Below are 18,067 nucleotides of genomic sequence, written 5' to 3'. Positions count from 1 at the left end.
AATCAGCATGTCCTCTTCCAATTTTTTTTGTTCTATTTATAATTTAACCTACAGTCTAATGTTTTAATGATTTATATGCAGCTACAATGATTACACAGTCTCTTTGGAAGTAGTTTACATATATTTTTTAATATCACCATACTTTCTTGCTTTGAAGATGTATTGGAGAAACTTGAATAGAGGCTGCTTTTCTTACAAAATAGTGAATTTGTTCATTGAAATTCAATATACTTTTTTCTGTTATTTTTACATTTAAATGTAGGTTTGAATAAACCTCAGAGGCAAGCAATGAAAAAGGTACTTCTTTCCAAAGACTACACGCTCATCGTGGGCATGCCTGGAACAGGAAAGACCACTACAATATGTACTCTTGTAAGGTCATTGCTCTTTTGCTTAGAAACTAAATATGTAAATAAGCTTCTCCTTTGTTCAGAGAATGTGATGTTTGAGATCAAAAGAGTTGAATATTGCCCAACCTGTGTGGCTCAGTGGTTGAGCTTCAACCTATGAACCAGGAGGTCACAGTTCAATTCCCAGTCAGGGCACATGCCCGGGTTGCAGGCTCAATCTACAGTGGAATCAATAAAATATCTATTTTAAAAAGCTGAATATTAACTCAAAATGCCTTTATTTCAAATTACCTTTGTAGAATGACATGAGAAATAGAAAAGCTAAATGACCAATAGTTGTAATCATGTTGCAGATTTCTTGCATTTGGATTGTCTAAGGTCTCTTTATGTTGGTGGTGTATGTATCATTTTATGTTTTCCTTCCTTTTAAAAAAAATGATAAATTATATAGAGGTGGTTAAAATAGATTTTTCTTGGATTTTTTTTCCACATTGGTAAATTTCTTAGTAATTTACTGATTAATGATAATGATGATAGCAAATATTTATTGATTGATACTGTGTGCCAATTGAAAGTTCATATGTATTCAGTTTTATTACTTTCCATAATACTTTCATAAAACATTTTGGCCTTATAATTTTTTTAAAAAGTTATTTGGTTCAACTCTTAGATATGTTTCCTATTAAGTTTCCTAATTCTATTAGAAAAACATAAGCATGTTAAAAATGGTCTGGAATTAAAAGTAATGCCATTTTCCTTTCTCTTATTCATTCTTAGGTAAGAATTCTGTATGCCTGTGGTTTTAGTGTTTTGTTGACCAGTTATACTCATTCTGCTGTTGACAATATTCTTTTGAAGTTAGCGAAGTTTAAAATAGGATTTTTGCGCTTGGGTCAGACTCAGAAGGTACATCCAGATATCCAGAAATTTACAGAGGAGGAAATTTGCAGATCAAAGTCCATTAAATCCTTAGCGCTCCTAGAAGAACTCTACAATAGCCATGTAAGTACAGCGTGGTGTATGAATGCTGATATTAATTTCTGTAGCCAGACTGGGGAGAAGCAGCACTCTGGGAAATTCAGTCACACTGACCAAATTTGCACATGATTAATTCATGGAAACTACAGGACCAGTTTACTAATTTATAGTTTGCTGGCTTGCTTCTGAACGGAAATGAGGTTTTTGGTTTATTATTCAGGGATCTCATCTTCTAGTTTAAAATATCCTAGTAAAGGAGAACTCTGCTTCCCTCACAACACCTCTGACACTCACGACCTGGAGTTAGTGTAGTCCCCTCAGCTTAAGGGCTTAGTCCCACAAGACTGCCCCCCACTTCAGTTCTAAATTGCAAGTCAGGGCCTCTTATGCTTCTGAACAACTAGCTATAAATCGGGGCTCCCATGACCCCCTCCTTGGGTTCGATAATTTGCTAGAATGGCTCATAGAACTCAAGAAGGTGCTTTTCTTACTGCTACTGAATACATTTATAGGCTGCAGTTCAGGAACAGCCACATGAAAGAGATGCACAGGGGAAGGTATGTGGAAAGGCACATGCGGCTTCTATGTCCTCTCCGGGTGAACCACCCTCCCAGCTCCATGATGTGTTCACCAAACCCTGTTGTTTGGGGTTTTTATGGAGATTCCATCATGCCGGTGTGATTTATCATTGGCCATTGGTGATTAGCTTAATCCCCAGCCCCTCTCCCCTTCGTGGAGATGGAGGGATGGATGAAAGTCCTAACTCTATAATCACATGGTTGGTTCCTCTGGCAACCAGCTCCAATCCTCTGTCAAACCTTCTTGCAATAAATGCTGGTTTGGTTGAAAGGGGCTTAAGATGTTCTTCTCACCCCTATCAGGAAATTCCAAGGGGTTTAAGAGCTCTGTGCCAAGAACCAGGAGGAAGACCAAGTATATATTTCTTATTAAATCACACTGTCACACCTAGAAAACTATTAATCAGGATTTTTTAGTGAGTTTGAATTTAGAGGCAATAGCACACGAGCAGTCTTTTGATTTTTTTTTTCTATATAGAACCTAATTTACATTTTATTACTTAATGTATATATATTTTTTTCTGGGAAGTCTTAACTGGTATTTTTGTCTTTTAAAAAAATCATCTAGTCCTAGCCGGTTTGGCTCAGTGGATGGAGCATCAGCCTGCAGACTCAAGGGTCCCGGGTTAGATTCTTGTCAAGGGCACATGCCTGGGTTGTGGGCTCGATCCCTAATAGGGGGTGTGTAGGAGGCAGCCAATCAATAATCCCTGCTCATCATTGATGTTTCTATCTCTTTCTTCATTCCCTTCCTCTCTGAAGTCAATACAAATAGATTTTTTAAAAATTCATCTAGCCCTGGCCCATGTGGCTCTGCTTGTTGAGCATCGTCCCACCAAAAGGTTGCCAAGGTCACCTGATTCCTGATCAGGGCACAAGCCAGAATTGCAGACTCAGTCCCCAGTGGGAAGCGCAGGAGGCAGCCAGATGGTGTTTCTCTCTCACATTGATGTCTTTCTCTTTCTCTCTCCCTTCCTCACTCTCTTAAATCAATAAAAACATTAAGAAAAAGAAAAGAAACAGTGTGGCTCAGTTGGTTGGGCATCGTTCTGTGCAGCAAGAGATTGTGGGTTCGATTCCCAGTCAAGGGCATATGCCCATGTTGCAGGCTTGGCCTGGCGGGGATGTGCAGGAGGCAGCTGATCGATGTTGAGCTCTTACATCAGTGTTTTTTTTTTTCTCTCTCTCTCCCTCTCCTTTCTCTCTAAAAATCAACAAACTACATATATAAAAAGAAACATTATTTAAAATAATCTAAAATAAGTTAGATTTAATAGGTTGTTCCTTCAACTCCTTTGTCTAATATCTATGCCAGTTATTTTAAAGTTTTTGAAAATTATTTTGAGATAATTATAGATTCACATGCAGCTATAAGAAATAATACAGAGATCGTGTATATCCTTTGCCCAATGTTTACCATTTTACAAAACTGTAGTAAACTCACAACCAGGATGATGATATTGATACAGAATAATTAGTCCATTACCACAAGGATCATTCATGTTGCATTTTTATAACCACACCCATTTCTTTCCCACCCCGCCCCTGCTTAACCCCTGGAAACCCCTTAACTGTTCTCCGTTTCTACAATTTGGTCATATCAAGAATGGGGACCTTGCCGAAACCGGTTTGGCTCAGTGGATGGAGCGTCGGCCTGCGGACTGAAGGGTCCCGGGTTCGATTCCGGTCAGGGGCATGTACCTGGGTTGCGGACACATCCCCAGTGGGAGGTGTGCGGGAGGCAGCTGATTGATGTTTCTCTCTCATCAATGTTTCTGACTCTCTATCTCTCTCCCTTCCTCTCTGTGAAAAATCAATAAAATATATTTAAAAAAAAAAAAAAGGGGGAGCCTTATAAACTAGGGACAGTTGAAGTCTAGCCCCCCATTAGGTCTCTGCTAGCATCAGTGGGGGATGAAGCCACAGTTTTTTCTTTTCTTTTTTTAATATTTTGTTTTTATTGATTTCAGAGAGGAAGGGAGAGGGAGAGAGAGATAAAAACATCAATGATGAGAGAGTATCATTGATCGGCTGCCTCCTGCACGCCCCCTACTGGGGATTGAGCCCGCAACCTGAGCATGTGCCCTTGACTGTGACCTCTATTTTTCTAGAACCCGGGACCTTCAGTCCACAGTCCAATGCTCTAGCCACTGAGCCAAACCAGCTAGGGCTACAGTTTTTTCTGTGGTGTTTGGCTAGAGTGGTTATTGTATAAAAGCTTTCTGTCTACTTGGCTTCCCTTTCCTGTTCCTTTGGCTTTTGTTGGAGCTGTTTTTGATCTGTAAATTTGAGAATTGTTATAATGTCCAGAAAATTTACTTGATTTTTTTTCAGTTTGTAGTAAAAAATATTTTTACATGCTATGTCTCAGAATTAAATAATATTGGGGTGTTCCTGTTATTGGAGACAAAATCTTTTTTAATATATTTTAATTTCAAAAATGGGGAAAAAAGAAATTACATTTCTTGGACATATTAAATAACTGATCAGTTTTCTTTGTTTTTAGCTTATAGTTGCAACAACATGTATGGGAATAAACCATCCAATATTTTCTCGTAAAGTTTTTGATTTTTGTATTGTGGATGAAGCCTCTCAAATTAGCCAACCAGTTTGCCTGGGGCCACTTTTCTTTTCACGGAGATTTGTGTTGGTGGGGGATCATCAGCAGCTTCCTCCCCTGGTGCTCAACCGTGAAGCAAGGTAAGCAGACGCTGAAGTTTTCATTGTAAACTGGATTCTTCCTAAGGGACCGTCACAGTACACTGATACGCCTGCATTTATGTTGGCAGAGCTCTTGGCATGAGTGAAAGCTTGTTCAAGAGGCTGGAGCGGAATAAAAGTGCTGTCGTTCAGTTAACTGTGCAGTACAGAATGAACAGGTATTGGTAACAGTGTCAGCTTCGAGTGATGTGCGTGTGCGTTTTCCTCTGCCAAGACTGACACTATTCTTATCATCCCTTAGTAAAATCATGTCCTTAAGTAATAAGCTGACATATGAGGGAAAGCTGGAATGTGGATCCGACAAAGTGGCCAGTGCGGTGATAAACCTGCCTAACTTTAAAGACGTGAAGCTGGAGCTGGAATTTTATGCTGACTATTCTGAAAATCCTTGGCTGATTGGAGCATTTGAACCAAACAATCCTGTTTGTTTTCTTAATACAGACCAGGTAAGAAACCAAACTTTTTTTTTTCCTTTCAGTTTTTCTCCTTTTTTTTTTTTTTTTTTTTAAATTTGATGACTAGGAGGTTGCAGGAAAAAAGCAAATTAAGAAAATTTAACAGTGACACAGTTTATCAAGTTTCCATAGTTTTTCTCCTTTTATCTTACTATTTAAATTCCTATTTTCAATAGCAAATGCTTCATTTAAAAAAACTTCATTAGAGCTTATCAGTTAAAACTAGTATACTCTTATACATTTTTGAAACACACACAATTTTTTTTTGTAGATCCAGTATCGTTGGGGAAAGTTTTTCTGAGGATTAATAGATGTCAAAATTGACTTTTGAAGTAGGAAAGTGAGAGAATGAACTCAAGTGTATAATTACATTTTCTAGAAAAGAAGTTGGCATTAATACTGTCAAAGGCTGGGTTTACCAATAAAGAGAAGATGGGATAAATTTTTGTCCTTTTAAACACTTTAAAGAAAATGGACTTTATTTTTCTAGAATAGTTTTAGTTTCTCGGCACAATTGAGCTGAAAGTGAGGGGTTTTCCTATATACTTCCTGATCCCACATACGCACATAAAAACCTCTTTACAAACTCGGTGTTAAACAAAAATCTTCACAAGGTCTTAAATGACTTACCAGTAATATTTCTTGTTCTCAGAACAAAGTTTGATCCTACATCCCTATAATTTGCTTTTATATAGTGCTTCTCAGCATTGATTCGGAAATATTTTCATAAGTTCAAATAAAAATATAGTGGCTACTTATATGTATGCATATTACTCTAAAATATGTCAGTTGTTATTAAGATGGGTGGAGTTAGCTGATTGTTAAAAACAGGTGTCACTGCACTGTGCACACCCTGCTGGGATCTTCATTCTCTTGAATAATGGCCCGGAGTACTCCGGGTTCAAGAATTAACAACTAAGGGCAGGCAGATTCTGGGAAATTTATTCAGATAAATTTATTCAGAAATTTATCACAAACGACTGCTTTTGTAAACCACAACTCCAATTTATTAGTTATAATTTACCATTGTTTACCTCACCAATAATGACTCAGGTTCTTTATTTTTGCTACTCAGGTTTTTTCTTTCTTAGCATCAGGATCCCAAATAAGTTGTATTGAAAGTAATCAAGGTTAGCCCTGGCCGGTATGGCTCAGTTGGATGAAGCATCATTCCATGCACCAGAAGGTTGTAGGGGTTTGTTTATTTATTTATTTTTATTGATTTCAAAGAGGAAGGGAGTAAGAGATAGAAACATTAATTAAACATTAATTAAAGAGGAGTAAGAGATAGAAACATTAATGATGAGAGAGAGTCATTGATCCGCTGCCTCCTGCATGCTCCACACTCGGGATCAAGTCCAAAACTTGGGCATATGCTCTGACCGGGAATCAAACCATGACTTCCTGGTTTATAGGTCGATGCTCAACCACTGAGCCATGTCGGCTGGGCAAGGTGACAGGTTTGGTTCCCATCAGGGTGACCAAGGTTCAACCCAGTTGGTCTCTCACATCATTGTTTCTCTCTTTTCCTCCCTCTCTAAAGTAAAAAAATAACAAATAAAATAAATAAATAATAATAATGAAGGTTAATTAGGGATGTGTAGGAGCGAAATAGTCCTTGGAGAGTTTTACCAGGTATTGTCGAACCTGGGGAACTTTATCTGCTCCATTGTTTGTATAAAAGGAAACAAGAAAATGGAAAGAGCACAGATATTAGAGCCAGATCTAAGTTTTTCTTTTGCTCTTGAAGATTTTTAAATTAAATTTTAGAGCGATTAGGAGGGGGAGAGAGAGAGGGATGTGAGAGAGAAACATTGATCAACTGTCTTCTACACATCCCTTCCTGGGAATGAGCGTGCAACCCAGGCATGTGCCCCGACCAGGAATTGAACCAGCAAGTTTTCGGTGCATGGAATTAGGCCCAGCCAACCGACTGAGCAACACTGGCCAGGGCCAGATCTCAGTTTTGATTCCTGATGCCATGATTTATCTTGAGACCTTGAGCAAGTTCCTTATCTTTTCTGGCCTTTGATTCCTTAAAATAGGGGATTGCAAAGTAAAGCAGGTGAAGCCCAATGTGTGGTCCCATTCATAGAAATTTCAGCCTGAACTATGGTATGTTTAAGATGGTTGCTTCTGGATGGCTTTCTGAAAACGAATAATCGCTTTCATTTTTGTTAATTATTTTACCTTCAACTTTTAGGATGAAGAAATTTTTCATCTGTCTCCATAACTGGCAGTGCAGTCTCTATAGCTACCTGTATGCTCTTAACTTTAGAGATTGTTTTATGAGCAGGATGCATCTTTTTCTGTTTAGGTTCCAGCACCAGAACAAGTTGAAAAGAGTGGTGTGAGCAATATAACAGAAGCCAAACTCATAGTTTTCCTGACCTCAATTTTTATTAAGGTAATTTATACTTTTATTTTGAGGGCAAATTAATATTTGCAATGTAATTGGATGTTGGAATGTAAGGAACTTAAGATACAGTAGCATTTGCCCTTGTTTATTAAGACAAGAGGACAGAAGCCTGATTGTTTAATTTTGAGAAAATTTATCTCAGACATGTAATCTATAATAATAAAAGTGTAATATGCTAATTAGACCAGACATCCTTCCGGATGAAGCTGGAACTGCAAGGGGAGCCCAGGTCCCAGGTGCCTGCTGGTGGCCGAAGGGAAGCCTGGGTCCCAGGTCCCAGGTGCCAGAGGGAAGCCGGTGCCGGCAGCCGGAGGAAGGAAGGCCTACTCTTGCACGAATTTCGTGCATCGAGCCTCTAGTTTTTTATAATGGCATTTTGGATTTCCTTTTAGGATAACTTTTTATAACATCAAATAATTCTGATTGTGTCAGTATAGTGCTGTAGTCAGTGTGGTTGGGGATTGGAAACTTCAGTGTAAGGGATGGCAGAAAGCGAAATGTATTTCTTTATTCTCTTTGTGTGGCGGCACTGTTCTAGTGGCATGCAAACCATTATACTGCCATGAGCCGCTAAAAATCAAGGGAGCAATATTTGAGGAAATTGTTTCATCTCAGGAAATGTGAATGTCGATTTAGAACAAATTCAATAATTGTATTTACTCCTTGTGATAGGAATATCTATTATAAACATCAATTGGGCACATTATGTAGTAAACATTTAATTAAATAAATTTAGTAAAGCTTAAATAACAAAAATCAAGAGTTTAAATTTTGAATTGTTTCCTTTTCTGTTTAGGCTGGATGTAATCCCTCTGATATTGGTATCATTGCACCATACAGGCAGCAGTTAAAGATCATCAATGATTTATTGGCACATTCTTCTGTTGGGATGGTTGAAGTTAACACAGTAGACAAATACCAAGGAAGAGACAAAAGTATCATTCTAGTATCGTTTGTTAGAAGCAATAAAGATGGAACTGTGAGTTCATTGTTTTTTTTCTGCTGATTTGTCTGGGACACTTTTTTCCTCTCTTTTTTTAGGAACTTGTGGTAAAAACACGAACATAAAATGTACCACCTTAACTATTGTTAAGTGTATCGTTCGGTAGTGTTAAGTATGTTCACACTGTTGTGCAACAGATCGCCACTATGTTTTTTTGCAAACTGATAGGCTATGCCAGCCCTGGGCAAACTACTGCCCGCGGGCCGGATCCGGCCCATTTGAAATGATTAAAACTAAAAAAAAAAAGACGGTACCCTTTTATGTAATGATGTTTACTTTGAATTTATATTAGTTCACACAAACACTCCATCCATGCTTTTGTTCCGGTAGTGTTAAGTATGTTCACACTGTTGTGCAACAGATCGCCACTATGTTTTTTTGCAAACTGAAACGCTATGCCCATGAATAACAAACAACTCCTTAATTCCTTCTCCCTCCAGCCCCTGGCAACCATCATTCTAATTTCTGTCTCTCTGAATTTGACTACTCTAGCTACTTTATATAAGTGGAACCATATACTATTTGTCATTTCACACGTGGCTTATTTCACTTAGAATAATGTACTCTTGGCTCATTAGCATGCTGCAGGATTTCCTTCCTTTCAAAGGCTGAATAATACTCCTTTGCATACATATACCACGGTTTTCTTATCCATTTATCCATGAACACACATGGAGTTGCTCCCACCTCTTGGCTGTTGCATTTGGGGCATTTTAACCATAAAGGCTTCCTTAGACATACTTTCAGATTTATAGATAATTCCAGTTTTTGTTCAGTTGTTTTGCATTTTTACCTCCTCTTGATTAAAAGTAATAAAATAGTTCAAGACAAATTGTGTTCCTTGCCAGAACAAACTCAAATATATAAGAAAGCTCAAATAATGGGAAATTCTGTTTCTTTCAGCTCGGTGAACTCTTGAAAGATTGGCGACGTCTTAATGTTGCTATAACCAGAGCCAAACATAAGCTGATTCTCCTGGGATGTGTGTCCTCACTAAACCGCTATCCACCTCTGGGGAAGCTACTTTGTCATCTCAACTCAGAAAAATTAATATCCTTTTCGTTTCCTACATGGTCACATTTGATTGTGCTATTCTGAGTACTTTACTATATATTTGTGTAAATTAAAACTCAATGTCTTGTGTTTTCCATGTGCATATTTCAAAGGTCTGATTCTACAAAGGGGAGAGAGAAAACAATTCACAGGAAGTAATTTTAAGCAAAAAGTGAAATAATGAAGAAGATGGAGAAGGATAGTTGTGAAGTGAGAAAGGGGAAGAAAAGGGACTTGATCTGTTGCCTCATGAACAGGGTGAATGATTCCTAGACACATCTAGGAAAACTGGATATCTCTTCTGGGTCCTCTCACCCCAATTTATAAACTTTTTAAAAAAATCTAGGACATGCCCTAACTGGTTTGGCTCAGTGGATAGAGCGTCAGCCTGCGGGACTCAAGGGTCCCAGGTTCGATTCCGGCCAAGGGCATGTACCTTGGTTGCAGGCACATCCCCAGTAGGGGGTGTGCAGGAGGCAGCTGATGATGTTTCTCTCTCATGGATGTTTCTAACTCTCTATCTCTCTCCCTTCCTCTCTCTAAAAAATCAATAAAATATATTTTAAAAAAAAAATCTAGGACAAAGCATTATATTAAAAAATGGAGCCCTGGCTGGTGTGGCTCAGTTGGTTGGAACATCCATCCACCTGTACACCAAAAGGTGGTGGGACCCTAACCGGTTTGGCTCAGTGGATAGAGCATCGGCCTGCAGACTCAAGGGTCCCAGGTTCGATTCCGGTCAAGGGCATGTACCTTGGTTGCGGGCACATCCCCAGTAGGGAGTGTGCAGGAGGCAGCTGATCGATGTTTCTCTCTCATCGATGTTTCTAACTCTCTATCCTTCTCCCTTCCTCTCTGTAAAAAAATCAATAAAATATATATATTTTTTAAAAAGGTGGTGGGTTCGATTCCTGGTCACTCTTTCTCTCTCCTCCCCCCTTCTCTCTAAAACCATAAGAAGCATGTCGTTGGGTGAGGGGGGGGAAAAGGAGAAGTATTTCTTGTCATATTTTAGTTTATTTTAAAAAACAAATCTTTTTTTAAATCCTCACCCGAGGATATGTTTTTATTGATTTTAGAGAGAGGAATGGGCAGGGGAGGAGAAAGAAACATTATAGATGTGAGAGAGAAACATGGACTGGTTGCGTCCAGCAGGTGCCTGGACTGGGGGCCAGGCATTGAACCTGCAAGAGGTACGAGCCCTTAACCAGGAATCGAACCCACCCCCTTCGGGCTGAGGACCAGTGCTCTAACTACTGAGCAATTTTGTTGTATGGGAGAATGCTCCAACCAACTGAGTCACCCGGCCAGGGCAAAAATAGATTATCTTTTATTTATTTATTTTTAAAATATATATTTTATTGATTTTTTACAGAGAGGAAGGGAGAGGGATAGAGAGTTAGAAACATCGATGAGAAACACCGATCAGCTGCCTCCTGCACACCTCCTACTGGGGATGTGCCTGCAACCAAGGTACATGCCCTTTACCAGAATCGAACCTGGGACCTTTCAGTCCGCAGGCCGATGCTCTATCCACTAAGCCAAAGCGGTTAGGGCAAAAATAGATTATCTTTTAAAAAAATTATATGAATATGCTCTGGCCAGGTTTCTCAGTGGTTAGAGCATTGGCCCCTGGACTGAAGGGTTGAAAGTTTGATCCCTGCCTCCGGTTGTGGTGCATGCGGAGGCAACCAATTAATGTGTCTCTCTCACATCCTTGTTTCTCTCTCCCCCCCTCACCCTTCCACTCTGTCTGAAAATCAATGGAAAAAATATCCTCTCAGGATTTACCATAAAAATACATATATATGAATATGTTAGGCTGAGATCATAAGCCATATTGTTTAAGTACATTGATATCCATAGAATGCCATAAAAATCTTTGTAATTATTTTAGCAGTCCTGTAAACTAAATTATAAAATATTAAATGTCATAAATCTTTTAATGTAATTATATAGTGTGTTAAATATATCTTCCTTAATTTATTTTACATCACTGATCTTCCATCAGGAGAACATGAAAGTCTTTGTTATATATTGGGTGATTTTCAGAAATGATGAAGCACTGTTTTCCTTGCATTTTTCATACGAGCATAGTGAACTCTAGCAATTGCCTATTGTTAGTAATTTGGGCATGTTGTAACATCAGTGCCTGGTTAGGTGGTGGAGATAACTTTTATCCCGAGGTATGAAATGATGTAAATGTACTTTGTTCAAAGTTCCAGGGTTCTTTGTTTTGTTTTTGTATAGTGTTGTTAAACATAACGTTGTATTACCACATTTAGCACTATTTATTTTTTCAGTATAGGTGTACTCAAAACTGTGAAAAGTCTAAATTTATAGTACTATGTATGTGTTTTTGTGTGACCTGCAAAGAATCTGCTGCCTGAGCCATTTGGCTCAGTGGATAGAACGGCAGCCTGTGGACTGAAGGGTCCTGGGTTTGGTCAAGGGCACATGCCCAGGTTGTGGGCTCAATCCTCAGTAGGGGGCATACAGGAGGCAAGCTGATCAATGATTCTCTGTCATCATTGATGTTTCTATCTCTCCCTTCCTCTCTGAAATCAATAAAAAAATATTAAAAAAAAAAAAAAGAAGAACGTGCTAAATGTTTACCTGCTTTAGAAATGGATTCTTTTGGGATCTGACACCTAAAATTTCAGTATTAATTTGATTTTGTAGATTTTTATCATATTTTGTTTATTTGAAATAGAGATAAAGAAAATTGATTTCTTTTTCACTTAAGCACAATCTTGTGATGAGAACATAGGTGTACATTTTATATATATATTTATAATTTTCTTTTTTTTTAAACTTTGTTTTTATTGATTCTTAGAGAGAGAGGAAGGGAGAGGGATAGAAAGAAACATTGATGAGAGAGAGAAACATCATTGACTGGCTGCCTCCTACACATCCCTTACTGGGGATGGAGCCTGCAACCTGTGCCCTGACCACCCAGGAACCTCTTGATTCCTGGGTCAACTCTCAACCCCTGAGCCACACAGGCCAGGCTGTTTTTTCAGTATTTTGAGGTCCCTGATCGAAAGGCCATTTTGCAGTTTTTTCCCCCCTGACTTTTGCTTTTTGGTGTCAGACATGTTTTTGTTGTTGTTGTTGTTAATATATTTGTATTGATTGCAGAGAGGAAGGGAGAGGGAGAGAGATAGAAACATCAGTGATGAGAGAGAATCATTGATCGGCTGCCTCTTTCACGCCCCCTACTGGGGATCGAGCCTGCAACCTGGGCATGTGCCCTTGACGGAATCAAACCCGGTACCCTTCAGTCCACAGGCCAATGCTCTATCCACTGAGCCAAACCAGCTAGCGTTCAGACATGTTTTCATTTGAAACCTAGTCTTTTATTTTTTTATTAATATTTTTAATAAATTTACTGGAATATTATATTCCCTATGTCCTTTACAGGGTTACAAAACATCTTAATTTCTTTATTTATTTTTCTTTATTTTATTTTTCTCATTTTAAATAATACCCCAAAACTAATTTCAGAAGAAACATAGTCTTTTAAATTAGTACTTTACTATGGATTATTTCCTAATTTCTGATTCTCTTTTGCTCTCCCACTTGTTATTTTTAGCATTCAATATTCTAATGTAGATTTTGATATAAAAGGAAATAATTCTTCTTTAGAAATTTTGTTTGCTGAATTGATGACAAATATAAAATGTATGTCCCTATTTTCACCTATTAATTTCATATGCCCCTTTGTTTTGGGGTATTACTCAATTTTTCTCTTTGTATAAAGATGTTTTGTAAAACATAATTATCTCAAAGTACTTAATGATGTGTATGGTGACCAATTTTAACCTAGCGTATCCATCTTCTGGGGGAAAGCTCTAATTTCTCTCAATTGCTTCTACCTCACATGTTTTTTTAAACAATTATTACTGGAAGTTTTTATTAAATAAATTGTTTTCTATCGTTAGATTGTACTGTGTTAATTATTAATGCTGAATAATAATTAAGTTCAGCATTGTCCAGCACTGTTTTCCAGTTCTGACAAGTGAAATAATGTTCTAATGATGAAACCAAGGAGTATTGACATTACGTAACAGGAAGGATCCTAAGATAATGTCAATTCCTGGGAGTGAGATGAGTAAGAAGTTTTTTTGGTTTAGTCAGTAGTTGCTTCTTTACAGGTTTGTCTGGCCTATAAAGTAAAGCCCTGTGGAAGAAGAACCCGGGGAAGAGTTCTATATTTTCTGTCATTCGTGAGTCTGTCTTGGTTACAAGATTCTAGCCACTTAATTATTATTTTTTTAAATATATGTTTATTGATTTCGGAGAGGAAGATAGAAACATCAATGATCGATCCCCACTGGGGATCGAGCTGGCAACCTGGGCATGTGCCCCGACCAGGAATCGAACTATGACCTCCTGGTTCATAGGTCAATTCTCAACCACTGAGCCATGCTGGCCGGGCTAGCCACTTAATTATTTGAAAGAGTTAGGATTCATCATCTATGCATAAGGCGCTATGAGTTGGAGGCTTGGGATAAGCTAGAAGTTAAACCCAAACTGGACAATCAAAAGAGCTAATAGTGCAGTGTTGATACTCATGCCAAGGACTAAGACAGCAATCCAATCGCTGATGTCACTGGGCCCTCAGCTTTGTTGAGTTCCGGATCCAAAGCACCATTAGCCTAATAAACAAGACCTTGCTTACAGTATAAAGCCAAGATTTGATGACAATGTAGCTATTCCAGTGACCTCATTCCTGAGTCAGTTCAGAGCTCCTGCCTTCTGACAGCTCCCTCTTGCTGTCTTTGAGTCCTTTCTTTTCCTTTTTAAAGATTTTTATTTATTTTTTAGAGGGAGGAAAGAAGAGGGAAAGAAATATCTATCAGCTGCCTCTCACACGCCCCCTAGTGGGGATCGAACCTGCAACCTGACCGGAATTGAATGGCAGCCCTTAGGTGCACTGATGATGCCCAACTTTTCTTTTCCTCCTCATCTCTCCCTCTCAAAAGGCAGGTCTTCCCCAGAGCTCTGTGTTTGGTCTGGTCCTCTTTCTCTCCTTGAACAGCCATGGCTTCAGCCACACCCATGTGGCTGTTTACCAAATCTGTACCCACCCTACCTGCCTTATAAGTTTTGGTTATAGCTGTTTTCTAGTTCATGCTTTCAGAATCTTCTAGGAGCATTTCAGAGACAGTACACATGAAATAAATATTCCCATCTTCATCTAATGCAGTCATTTTCAACAGGTGTGCCGTGGCAGGCACACTGGTATGTTGCAAAAATTTTTAAATGCGATACCTGACTAGTCTCTTTTTCTGACCTCTTTTTCTTTATATTGTCAAAAAAAAAATGACAACAGCCAATAGAACAATAACCATCGGGTGTGAATGAGTCAAAATTATACTTGTATTTTTTTGTCAAATCTGCAAAAAAAAAAATATTTTTTGGTGTGCCACAGACTATTGGTAGTGTTTGTGGGTCATGAGATGAAAAAGATTGAAAATTGCTGTTTTAATACCTTCTTACTGTGATCCCTATTTGGGTTAACAACACCATCTACTTAAGTTACCTGACTGTGAAGTCTGTAGCCCGGCCGGCATGGCTCAGTGGTTGAGTGTTTGACCTATGAACCAGGAGGTCACGGTTTTATTCCCAGTCAGGGCACATGCCCAGTGTGGGGTGTACAGAAGGCAGTCAATCAGTGATTCTCATCAGTGATATTTCTATCTCTCCCTCTCCCTTCATCTCTGAAATAAATTTTTAAAAAATTTTAAAGAAAAAAGTCTTTGTGTACTTTTTAAAAATATTTTCTTTCTAGCCCTAGCCAGTTTGGCTCAGTGGATAGAGTCACGGCCTGTGGACCAAAGGGTCCTGGGTTTGATTCTGGTCAAGGGCACCTACCTCGGTTGCAGGCTCCTCCCGGCCCGGGCCCTGGTCGGGGCTTATGCAGGAGGCAACCAATCGGTGTGTTTCTCTCACATCTATATTTCTGTCTTTCCCTCTCTCTTCCAATCTCTCTCAAAATCAATGGAAAAATATCCTGAGGTGAGGATTAAAAAGTGATTATAATAAAAATATTTTATTTCCTTCTAATTTCAGAGCAGTACATGATTTTAGTGAGAATGTCAAAAACTGCAGATTTTAGAAAATTAAATTTCATTGTAATCTCATCCTTTAGTTATAACTACTGGTAGTTTGGTGTATGATGATCTAGCCTGGTATTTAAAAAACAAAAATTACCACCACCCACAAGAAATACATTTAATATCATAACTGCATAGATATGTGTATGTGTGTGCATCTGAAACAATACTTTTCACAAAATATTTACCCTTTTATATGTGATACACTCTAATATTTCCCACTCTGTTCCATTACAAACAGCTAGTTGTGAGCTATTAAAATTGCTTTCCTGTCCCACTAGGAACTTGGAGCCCAGGTTTGTAACAGAAGTCATTCTCTAATCCTTCTTCATTTATTTGTTATAACTATACTGAACTATTTTTGCTGTTCCCTGTACGTCTTTTCCTTTCCCCATTCGATTCCTCTATCTAGATTTGTCTTTTCCTCTGTTATCATTTATGTAACTCTACCCAGTCTGAAAGACTTTAATGTCACCTTCTCCAAAAAGCCTTGTCTGATTTTCCCCCGACAAAATAATTACTTTCATCTTTATACTATAATAATGTTTTACGTAGCTTTATACTATTTACTGCTTTTTAAAGCAGCAGTAGGCATATGTAGCATGCTTTAAAATTTGCCAATAATTTTCATAGATATTCTCTCAATTGGATTAAACCCTACAGAATACCTCGCACAGATAGTCTATATTAGCATATGGCCCTGAGTAAGTCATTGCTAGAATCCAGGTGTTTTGATCAGTAATTCGGCAATTTTCCCAGTTGCTATGTGTTCCCCATTCGGTGTGGTACACATTTTCTAGGTGCTATACGTACTAATATTCAGAAGCATTACAATTGTCATCGTAAGCGAATCACATCTTGGGCCATCTGGTCCTATCACTGGGAGCCTTATGGCAGGATCCGACAAGCTGGTCTACCTGGGTTCAGTGGGCAGCTTTGCTGATCAATAGGACAGGCCCATCCAATTCCACTCAAGTCACCACTGACCTTTAGGTGATGGAGACTCAATCCTGGGAAGTCTGAACCAAGATGGATGCAGGGGATAAAGTCTGTCTTTCCTGACAGCTCTTTTATGGATATTGCTTTGGTACATAACAAAAGATGTTTACATTGATTTTTTTTTTTAGGTTATATTTATGATGATTTTAAAACTTTTCATGCCCTGGCCCACGAGGCTCAGTTGGTTGGGCATTGTCCTGTGCACCAAAAGGTAGATAGTTCGATTTCCGGTCAGGGCACATGCCCGGGTTTCAGGCTTGATCTCCGGCAGGGGTCCCGCAGGAAGCGGCTGATGATGGTTTGCTTTCACATTGATGTTTCTCTCTCACTCCCTTCCTGTTTCTCTAAAAATCAATAAAAAAATCTTTGCCCAGCTGGCGTGGCTCAGTGGTTGAGTGTCGACCTAGGAACCAGGAGGCCACAGTTCCATTTCCAGTCAGGGGCACATGCCTGGGATGTGGGCTCAATCCCCAGTGTGGGGCGTGCAGGAGGCAGCCAATCAATGACTCTCTCTCATTGATGTTTCTATCTCTCTCTCCCTCTCCCTTCCTCTCTGAAATCCCTTCCTCTCTTATTTGCTTTTCTAAATGCACTTAGAATTCCTCCATTATTTAAATATAAAAAATCATAAAACTTCAAACATACACAAAAATAGAGTAGTACAATGACCTCCTATATACCCATCACCCATATTAAATAGAAGATTTTCCTGCAGTTGTTTAAACACCTTGATTTATCCCTCCCTCATTTATTTTTAGAGAGAGTAGAAGGGAGGGAGGGAGAAAGAGAGAAAAACATTGATGCAAGAGAGGCACATCGATTGGTGCCCTGACCAGGCTGGGGATCCAACTTGCAGCCTTGGTATGTGCCCTTGACCAGGAATTGAACCTAAGGACTATTTGGTCCTCAGGCCAATGCTCTAACCATTTGAGCACACTGGCCAAGGCAACATCTTGACTTTTTTTTAGCTGACATGTTGTAAACCAAATTCTAGACATTTTAATTTCACCCCTTGACCAGTATGGACTGATGAAACAGGGGGTAGATACAGAAGCAGAGCAACATTGAAACAGAATGTTTAAACTACAGTGGGAAAGCCTGGGGGAGGGGTTGGGGGGGGGGGATTAAAGAGACCAAACTGAAGGGACTTATATGCATGCATATTAAGATTAACCAATGGACACCAAGACCACGGGGCGGGGGGGGGGGCGGGGGGAAGGTGTCCCGGGAAATGTCCAAGGGGGGGAAAAAAGGGGCATATTGTTACACTTTTTGTTAAACTTTTAGGAAATAAAAATATTATTTAAAAAAATAAAAAAAATTCCACCCCCTAATCTTTAGGATTTTTGTTACAAAAAATTTGAAAACCTAAAAACCCTGGGTCTTTAG

At 38.9% G+C, this 18,067-nt stretch overlaps 1 protein-coding gene across 1 annotated transcript in view; it reads left to right on the top strand.

The window, feature by feature from the left end:
• DNA2 (DNA replication helicase/nuclease 2) overlaps window positions 1–12,023 on the top strand; it is a gene marked incomplete at its 5' end in the record, with an annotated part of 31,957 nt that extends 19,934 nt beyond the window's left edge. The window contains 9 exons of the mRNA XM_006089749.3: window positions 263–372; window positions 1,128–1,352; window positions 4,413–4,606; window positions 4,696–4,785; window positions 4,869–5,073; window positions 7,400–7,489; window positions 8,298–8,480; window positions 9,408–9,554; window positions 11,550–12,023. Of these exons, the coding sequence (XP_006089811.3) occupies window positions 263–372; window positions 1,128–1,352; window positions 4,413–4,606; window positions 4,696–4,785; window positions 4,869–5,073; window positions 7,400–7,489; window positions 8,298–8,480; window positions 9,408–9,554; window positions 11,550–11,615 (1,310 nt within the window). The remainder of the gene's footprint in view (window positions 1–262; window positions 373–1,127; window positions 1,353–4,412; window positions 4,607–4,695; window positions 4,786–4,868; window positions 5,074–7,399; window positions 7,490–8,297; window positions 8,481–9,407; window positions 9,555–11,549) is intronic.
• Between the last annotated feature and the right edge of the window lie 6,044 nt (window positions 12,024–18,067).

Source organism: Myotis lucifugus, unplaced genomic scaffold (assembly GCF_000147115.1).
Source record: "Myotis lucifugus unplaced genomic scaffold, Myoluc2.0 scaffold_62, whole genome shotgun sequence".
Taxonomy (NCBI): Eukaryota; Metazoa; Chordata; class Mammalia; order Chiroptera; family Vespertilionidae; genus Myotis; species Myotis lucifugus.
Note: the sequence above shows the minus strand (reverse complement) of the source record. Positions and strands in the feature narration are given on the sequence as shown.